The following is a 10,249-nucleotide window of genomic DNA, read 5'->3' as shown; positions in this document are numbered from 1 at the left end:
ACACATATATATATATATATATATATATATATATATATATATGCACACACACACACACATATATATATATATATATATATATATATATATATACACACACATATACATATACATACACACACACACAATCACACACACACACACACACAAAACAAGCCCAACTAACCTCCATCTCTAGTTATAAAAAATAAATATTTATCCTGGTTTTAATCCTTCTATGAATTTTAACTATTTTAAACAGGAAAATAAGTTTTAACAGACAATGTGAAACATATTTCTACTGAATGGATGCATTTTACATAGTTCTTTGCATGTCAGCATTTATTTTTAGATACATTTCTAGGACAAGTGATTAGCTAAAGTATTTATGGATCTGTGGGTTAATGGTTTGAATCAGTCTGAAGAAGTTATTGTTAAAGAGATGAAAGTGTTTACGGATTCTACTTCAATAAATCAGTTAGAAAATTAGTGTTGAATCCTTTCCTCTCTGGCCATCTGCTGGTAGTTTTTCTAAAAAAATATATAAAATTTGTTAAACCCTGTACTTTGTGTCTGCAAGGTTAACAATTTACACCACAAACCATATATATAAGCTTCCTAGTCCCAGTCTTCCAACAAGTGGGCATGGGGGACAAATCTACCCTTACAAACATGGCAAAACTCAAATTATTCTTATTCATTACTGAACTGTATTGTCTGTAGCAATGTCTCATTATACGTTTACAAATAAAAATAAATACATAAATAAATAACAGTATCCTCGAGACTTAAATGTGAACACAGATGTCCTTGTACCACTTTTAAGTTATTTAGCCTGATCCATTCAGAACAGATGCTGTGGAGTCGGACCATGAAAAGACGTCTATAATTTGGATCTTCATTCAAATGTTTAGCTCATCCAGCAATGCTTAGTATCTAGATGGCAAGCAATTAACAACATCTAAAGTAAGAAAAAAGCAAGTGCTACACATGAGGCATCCCCACAAGTCATCTGTTTAAATATTAACGCAATCCTTTAAACACCAGGAAAGATGGAGTATGTTGGTTAAGAAGACTGCTTGGTTTACACTTCTCAAAAATTTCAGCCATCATGGCCTTCACTTAAGGTATTCTAAAATTCATTCATTCTAATTTATATCAAATATTTATAGCAACCACTTTAAACTTGTTCTAATACTACATAACAATCCAGCTGAATTCTGTGCTTCATAAATGTATACTGTTTTCCAGATAACACATCCTGAAAAAATATTCAAATGTGTTATGATTCTAATGGCAACTCCAAGGGTTGGAAGACCCATATGTGCAAGCAGCAATGCTCCACAGTCAGTTTTTCAGCTTGGCTCAGCTGATGATATGCTTGTCACACCACAAAAATATTCACAAGGGTAAAACTTCTGGTGGCACTTCCCAAAAACCAGATCACATACATACATACACACACACACACACACACACACACACACATATATATATATATATATATATATATATATATATATATGTGTGTGTGTGTATGTAAGCAGTAATGCTCCCCTACTGCCATCATTTTTCTTAATGTTGGTCAAGCCGATGGCATGTTTGTTGTCTATATTCAGTTGAGTTTCTGTGATACTTTGTGTGTTTTCTTTTTATTTTAATATGCATTTATATTCAAGCAGTGTTTTACTTTTATATGCTATATCAAATGTACCTGTTTGGTTAAATAATACTGTTCCTGTTCATGTGATGTAGTTAAATTTAAGTTTGTAATGCTTTTATTAATGTAAAGTGTTTTTATTTTTTGTCACAAACCTGATTCCTGTTATGTTCTATTTTACTTTTAATGCAGACTTAAAAACATATGTAGTAGAAAGACTGAACATACTAAATTGGCCATAGGTGTGAGTGTGTGGTATGGAAGAACAGGCACAGCAAGACTAGCCATCCAACAGTGTGAAACTTGGCTCTAGATGATTGTCACTACTGAAGTGGCACCCTGACTCCATGTGCAAAAATGGGAAAAGAGGTTGTGGATGGATGGACTTACAGCAACCAATATACCACAATCCAGGCTAACCTCCAGATGACCTTTGTGTACTCAGTGACTCCTCTCCTGGCACTCACTACCTCGCAGCTTACAATGTTTCCTGATTCTTGCAAATCTAGAAAAGCTTTTTGCACCTCCAGGGAACATTATTTTTGAACTATGCTGTGTATAACACTCAAGTTGCACACAACTAACTAAAGTTGTCCTGAGACACAAGGACTCTACAGTGGATATAAAAAGTGTACAGATCCCTGTTAAAATGCCAGGTTTTTGTGAAATAAAAAAATAAGACCACAATAAATCATTTCAAAACTTTTCCCACCTTTAATGTGACCTATAACCTGTATAATTCAATTAAAAAACAAACAAATCTGTTAGGGGAAAAAATATAACCAATAAAAACATACAATAAGCTGGTTGCTTAAGTGTGCACACCCTTAAGCTAATACTTTGCTGAAACACCTTTTGATTTAGTTACAGGATTCAGTCTTCATGGGTACACACTTGCCATCAATTAAAGAGACTCTGAATAACCTCAAATAAAGCTTAGCTGCCTAGTAGGATTTTCCTGACATTTACTCAGTTGCCTGCTACAGCAAAAGCCATGCTTCGCAGACAGCTTACAAAGCATCAAAGAGATTTCATTGTTGAAAGGTATCAGTCAGGAGAAGGGTAAAAAAAACTTCCGCAGCACTGGATATACCATGGAACACAGTGAAGACAGTCATCAAAAAGTGGAGAAAATATGGGACAACAGTGACGTTTGCAAAAAACTGGATGTCCCTCCAAAACTGATGAAAAGACAAGATGAAAACTGATCAGGGAGGCTGCCAAGAGACCTACTGCAACACTGAAGGAGCTGCAGGAATTTCTGGCAAGTAATGGTTGTGTACTACATGTGACAACATTCTCCCGTATTCTCTATATGTCTGGGCTATGCGATAGGGTTGCAAGACGGAAGCCTTTTCTTACACAGAAAAACATCCAGGCCCGACTAAAATTTGCAAAACAGTACATCAAGTCTCCCAAAAGCATGTGGGAAAATGTGTTATGCTCTGATGAGACCGAGGTTGGACTTTTTGGCCACAATTCCAAAAGGTATGTTTCGTGCAAAAACACTATGCATCACCAAAAGAACACCATCCCCACGGTGAAGCATGGTGGTGGCAGTATCATGCTTTGGGGTTGCTTTTCTTCTGCTGGAACTGGGGCTTTACGGAATTATGGACAATTCCAAATACCAGTCACTTCTGGCCCAAAACCTTCAGGCATCTGCTAGAAAGGTGAAGATGAAAAGGAATTTCACCTTTCAACACAACAATGACCCCAAGCATACATCCAAATCAACAAAAGAATGCCTTCACCAGAAGAAAATTTAAGTTTGGAATGGCCCAGCCAGAGCCCAGACCTAAATCCAATAGAAAATCTGTGGGGTGACCAGATTAGGGCTGTGCACAAGAGATGCCCTCGCAATCTTTGAGATTTGGAGCACTTTTGCAAGGAAGAGTGGGCAAATACTGGCAAAGTCAAGATGTGCCATGCTGATAGACTCCTACCCAAGAAGACTGAATGCTGTAATTAAATCAAAGGGTGCTTCAACAAAGTATTATTTTAAGAGTGTGCACACCTATGCAACCAGCTTATTGTACGTTTTTTTATTTTTTATATTTTTCCCCTAACAGTTCTGTTTGTTTTTCAATTGAATTGTACAAGTTATAGGTCACATTAAAGGTGGGAAAAGTTTTGAAATGATTTATTGTGGTCTCGTTTTTTTAACATCACAAAAACCTGACATTTTAACAGGGGTGTGCACACTTTTTATATCCACTTTAAATGCAATGCTGACATAATATTCACCTTGATCAATGTAGCCATCTTGGTTTATGAGACTTTAGAAACACCAAGACCCAACAACTTGCTTACGTCTTTTCTTTTTTGCCAACTTTCGTGGCTGTGGGCATTCAACACTCATTAGCTCCAAAAAGGACTGCTTCTGTTAAACACATCATTTTATTTCTGTTTTCTATAACTGTTGAACAAAACTGAAGAAGACATCTAAGATAGGGTTCTAGCTAGTGGCCATCCTTACTAAATCCCCCAAATTTTTATTTTTGATCATAAGATGGTGACACTGTATTGACAGGTACTCAATACAAAAGTCTGAATTCCTAATTTGCAAGCAGGCAAAGAAATCTCATCACATACTCCCAAAGAAGGGTCCTAGTGTAACATTAAACTAAGCACCACTGAAATACTGCTTCATAAAGATGCAGACACAAACTCTGAAACAGAAGACTAGGTACTGTAATCTAGTCCAGTAAATTTAAGGAGAGAACACACGTCACCCACTTCATGACACAAAAGTGCTGCCAGATGATATTTAACGGTGACTGGAAGGTACAGAAAAGAAAAGCTAGAACAAATGTTGGAGTGTTTACTAGTGTTATTAAGTAGTATATGATGAAATAGTCAACTAAATGAAAAAACTGTATTTCACAAGTAAAACTGGTATTAGCAAGAAATATGCACTCACAAGAACAGTGAAAACAATAACACAGATACAGAAATGTGTAGCAAGCATCACAAGTAATAGTAAGCCTAGAAATATCAACGTGGCCTTAAAAGGGACTTTTCTGGAGACGTATACTTCTAGCAACAAGAATATTAGCATCTCTGTGTGGATTACTAAACACTGACAAGCCTAACTACTTAATTCAATTTCAAAATAAGTGCATAACTCATTTTTTGTACATGAAATATTTAACAAACCCTGTGCCATGGTTTATGCTGTTTAGATTAGTTCTTCGTTCAAACTACATAATCAACATGAATCATTCCCCATGTTGAAACTACTTTGCATCATTCCTCAAAAAACCCGTGCAGCATTCTTACCACTAACAAGGCACTATCGTCAGTGTGCTGACACCTTCTGGATGGGAAGGGGTACTGGTGAGGTGGGAGAGACATGGAGGCACATCAGAAACAAATGACAACACTGCAGTGTCAATCATCAACACAAATGCCATGGAGCATGAAAAATCTTAAGTGAGTAAAGCATGTGTGGAGGAAAATAACTTATGGAATATCCTAGACCAGAGGTGTGCACAACCTGGGTCTGCCCACTGTGGTTGCAACATTTAAAAATACAGCTAGGCCTAACAATGGCACTGTTACAACACATCATCATTGTTTAAACGTTCATATCTATGCTGTTCACATCAGCTATCAGTATTTTTGCTTTTAGAAACTAGTGTGCATATATTATGCTCATTTTCTTAACCAAAATGTTACAACCAATACAGCTAACAAAATAATTAATGAATACATTTTTAAAATAGTAAGTGACTTTTCAGTTGCCAACCTCTGGCCTAGACAGTTCTGTAAAGATAATTAACACTGTAATGATAAAAATAAGAGTTAACCAATACAAGAGTTTCAGTGCATGTTTCAGTTTAAGAGAATGATAAGCTCTTTAAAATTCAATCATGTCCAGTTCCCTGTAATTTATGCGCAGATGTGAAATTCTGCTCCCACCACAATCTTTACTAGGGTTTACATACATAGGCTAAGGAGAACTACTACAGTCTGCAGCAGTAAATATAAGCAGTTCCCACACTCTACACAGAGGAGTGCTCAAAGTAAAGGTGATCCTGTGGAGATGGATGGCTTCTGTGGTTGACATGACCATATTAAAAAAAAAAACTTGAACTAGTGCGCAGCTGGGCAACACATCAAGCTTCCCCTACCACCTACATAGCACTATGAGTAAAGAATATGCAAATTATTTAACAGTTGTCAGGATGGCTGAGTGGTCTAAGGTGCTGCATTAAGGTTGTAATCTCCCCTGGAGGCATGCGTTCAAATCCCACTTTTGACAAATGAGTTTTAGGTGGCATGGTGGTGTACCACTTAGCATTGTCGCCGCACAGCAAGAGGTTCTCTTGTTTGATTCTCGCATGGGGTGCCTTCTGTGCAGAGTCTGCATGTCCTCACTGCATTCGCACAAGTTTCCTCTGGGTGTTCTGGTTCTCTCCCACATTCCAAAGACATGCATCTGGAATGGGCCCTGTCCTAGTCAGACTTTTCCGGTAAACAAATGTTAAATAAATAAATAAATAAAAGCTACATGAAGAACTCTGTGTTGTCTTCCAAAGGTTTTACTACACGGACTCAAAATGGGACATGCAGACCCTTTCACTGCTAAGCTTTGCTGATGCACTCTAATTAGCATGACATCACAACTCGCATCACTTACTTCATGAAAACATACATTTGTGTCTGTGATATTGTTTAAATGTCAGACAAAGTGGTAAACACCAAGCTACACAAAAAACAGCCTAGCATCCTTCTCTCCAGTTAAGGACATTATGTGTAAGCAGAAGATGGTAGTGGCAGTCAAACACAGTGCATCGAGTTACAAAATGATGAATGAGCACAGTTCGCAAAATAAACCACAAAAACTTAAGTAACTCAGCTGTATATGCTGGCAGGTAATGCAGTGAAAATGAGAGAGAGATTCTTTTCAAGAAAATTCATGACAGATTCAATGGTACACCATGCTTAAACAGATGTAAAGAAATATGTAATCAATTGACTTAGGTAGGGGTTTTCAAGCTACAGTTTGAAGAACCCCAGCACATTCATGGCAAGCAGCAGACTACCCATAATAAGTAGTACTGCTGTGACTATAAACTGTTAAGCCGGTGGGGGCATATAACACTCAAGTGTGGCACAAACTACTACATGAATTTTACAATGTTCTCTCTGGCTCAGTAAACAAATTACCAGTAGTTCCAGTCACTGATCTGGGTATGCTGAAATTACCTATACCATCTACTAGTATTCCACAGTACGCAGACTGCCTTGGATGCTCAAGGTAAGAAGGCACTACTATCCAAGTTACTTAACAGCATTAGCAACCATAAGATGGGCTAGAACCAGCCTGGTCTTTTTCATTTTTAACTGTACAGTGAAAAACAAAGGTAACTAGCAATAAGATACATCCAGAATTTCTGAAGGCCACTGACTATGATCCTCTAACTGCATAACTGTTCAGTATTTATTGTTTCCTAAAGCACACGTACAACAAAGCTTATTATTACTATGATTAATAAATTACAATCAATATATAACATTTTGCTACAATTTCATAATCAAAAAAGTTTGGGGCTAGGAGCAAATATTTCAGATTTTGCAAGTTACAAAATATTAATTAAAAGTAAAGCAATACATTCATACAATGAACCAACAGAAACAATAACAACAACAATAACAACAACAACAATAATGATTAAAAATACACTGAGATTTGAGTTTCTAGGCTCAGAGGATGAAGCGATGAGTGTCACACTGTGTGAGGGAGAGGAATGACAGAGAAATCTATCAAGAAAGATAGCAATGGTAACAAAACTGTAACATCTGTTTTAGCTAAAAGGCAATTCCCTGCTTGTTGTTCACCAGCTGTTGAAAACTATCAATGGAAATAGAGGTTTGGAGCTGCTGTTTAATGTTGAATGACTGCAGTGGTATTGATGTAGAATTGGAACTCTTTAGATTAGCCTTTTTTTTTTTTTTTTGCTTTTGCAAGCATTTTCTTGGAGACATTAAAAAACTGAGACATTCTCTCTCAGCTGTAGCATGTGCAAGTTAAATTTGAAGGAAGCAGCTGTTAAAACTTAAAAAAGAAAAAGGTGCAAACTGCCCTAAAACTGCGTGGGACATTAAAAAAAAACTCTCTGCTCTCAATCAAACTTTAAGAGGTAGCCAACAAATATAAAACAAAGTACAGTTGTGTAAGTTGGCCTTACTCATGGCATTCCTCACTGCTGCTGTAACATTTAGGCTATACAGGTCGTATCTTGCTTGAGATACAACTGGCCGACATCACAAAACTGTCTCCCTCCCACACCTTCACTCTGACTGCTGAATGGAGAGCAATGTGTTGGGAAACCAGCAGTTACAGTGAAGATTTCTTCAGTACTTTTTTTGCTCTTAAGAGAAAAGCAGCATACTCCTCTTGAAACTTAAACCAAAACCTAGTAGTAGGAAAAGATACTATACGCAGGATACACTAACCATAAATCCTAGTTAATAAATAAAGAAGTGATGTTCTTACCATTATATACCATCTGTCTTGTCGATCTTAATTTATCCTTGATGTATGTGACTCTGTTCCGACCCTCGGAACTGGCGCAGCTGCTATAACAGCTTATGTGAACCAAAGCTCTCAACCCAAGTCTCTATCCAGAACACCTCTCTCCAGATCACCTCAGATCGAGTTTGCAGCTATACAAGGAAGACATAAAACAGCTTTATAAAAGAAGAAAAAGGTTATGTCCATGGTCATAAATGAGGTAATAGATACCAAAGACAAGAGTCCGATACTCCAAGGAGTGTGAAGGAGAATGGGAAGTCAAGGATAAATGAAGACTGACAACACAGATGGAATGCTACGGTAAAAACTTCTTTACCTGATGTTTGTCAATCGTCATTTATGTTTGATGTATGGGACAGAGTCCCCAGCTACCTTATAACCTGGGTGGTCTTACGGAAGGAAAATCCTGAGCACTATACAGCCAAAGGACGCTCTTCCCCTGGAGACCATTTCCAATTTGTAATGAGTGATAAAGGTATGTGGAGAAGCCAAGGTTGCTGTTGCGCATATTTCATCCATGGAAGCCTTTGAGTGAAAAACAGCAGACATGGCTATTGCTCCAGTAGAATGAGCCCTCACTGGTCCTGGCAATTGGAGATTCTTCTTATTGTAAATGAAGGTAATAAATTCTTTTAACCACTTTGATAAAGTGACTTTTGAAACAGGGTTACCCAGAGATAGACATAAAAAAGAGATAAATAACTGGTCCGACTTTCTAACATCCTTAGTTTTGTTGAGATAGAAATGCAATTGTCTGTGAACATCCAACAAATGTAAACAATATTCACCCTTGTTAGAAAAGTTTGGGAAGAAGATAGGTAATCAATGGATTGATTAATGTTCGTTTCTGAGACCAACTTAGGAAGAAAAGATGGGTTGGTCCTTAGTGAAACCCTATCCTCATGAAAGGAACGTTAGGTCACAAGTAGCTGCTGGTTCAAAAGGTGAAAGGACCAAGGACTACAGAACCATAGTAAGGTCTCAAGGAGCCACAGGGTCTTTATAAGGAGGTTTTAATTGCAAGGCTCCTTTCATAAATACTTTACACAGCCTATGCAAAATTAATGAGCAGTCTTCGAAGCCATTGCGGAAATTGGAAATGGCAGCTAGTTGGACTCCTTGTGGATGGGAAAGGAGATCCGGATCTGGGTCCAGAGTTAATGGACGGTGAATTAGGTGAGGCTACAGAAAGGTGAACCAGACTTCTTGAGGCCAAAAGGGAGCAAAGAGGATCACTTCGCTCTTCAACCTGATGGCTTACTTTAAGAAGAGAGGAATCAATGGAAAGGGGGGAAAGACGGAGAAGTGCTGAGGGACAATCATGAAGGAGAGCATCTCTCGGGATTCCCCCTGAGGGGGAATGGGGGCAAAGTAGCTGCTGCACTTGTTTGGGGGAAATGCAAAAAGATCACAGCCAGGCAGGCCCCATCGATGAAAAATATCCTCCACCACTTTGGGATTGACAGACCACTCATTAGTCAGGAAAATACATCTGCTCAACTTGGCCCCTATCACATTTGAAGCCCCCCGGATATGCTTTGCTATTAGAAAATGGTTGGAAGAAATCACTCACTGCCATACTCTGACAGTTTCTGGTTCTGCCCTGTTTGTTGATGTACCAAATTACGGGCATACTGCCCGATTGAATCACAACAGCTCCTAGAGGGAGGGCATCTTGAAAGGCTTGCAACAAAGTACTGCTCTCAATTCCAGAACAATAACATGCAAATTGGCCTCTATCGGGGACCAAGTGCCTTGAACTTTTCTTCCCAGATAATGCCCCCCCTCCGCATCTGGGAAGCATCCGTGGTCAAAATGGCCTTGGGCTGAGGTAAAACAAAGGGTCAAGCCTAAGAGAATATCTCCCATTCCACCCACCAGGATAGGTCTTCTTGCAAGGACTAGTGATTAAAATGGGATGCATCAAGGGACAAGTCAGAATGAACCATTTGGGATGCCAAAAGCCACTGCAGAAGTCTCATGTGAAATTTTGCCAATGGGACCACGGTGATAGCCGCTACCATGGATCCCAGAGCTTGAAGAACTAACAGTAGAGGTACCCTGTT

At 38.3% G+C, this 10,249-nt stretch overlaps 1 protein-coding gene across 5 annotated transcripts in view; it reads right to left on the bottom strand.

Moving 5' to 3' along the window:
• Positions 1-10,249, bottom strand: part of LRCH3 (leucine rich repeats and calponin homology domain containing 3) — a 3,082,729-nt gene that overhangs the window by 815,628 nt on the left and 2,256,852 nt on the right. For 2 of the 5 annotated variants that reach the window (XM_044070695.1, XM_044070698.1), the window contains one exon: positions 4,922-4,975. The exons of the other annotated variants lie outside the window; for them this stretch is intronic. In XM_044070695.1, the coding sequence (XP_043926630.1) occupies positions 4,922-4,975 (54 nt within the window). The remainder of the gene's footprint in view (positions 1-4,921; positions 4,976-10,249) is intronic. 5 annotated transcript variants of the gene reach the window in all.

This window comes from Protopterus annectens, chromosome 4.part1 (genome assembly GCF_019279795.1).
Source record: "Protopterus annectens isolate FY-2018-M chromosome 4.part1, PAN1.0, whole genome shotgun sequence".
Classification (NCBI taxonomy): Eukaryota; Metazoa; Chordata; order Ceratodontiformes; family Protopteridae; genus Protopterus; species Protopterus annectens.
The sequence above is the reverse complement of the archived record's forward strand: the minus strand, read 5'-3'. Positions and strand labels throughout refer to the sequence as shown.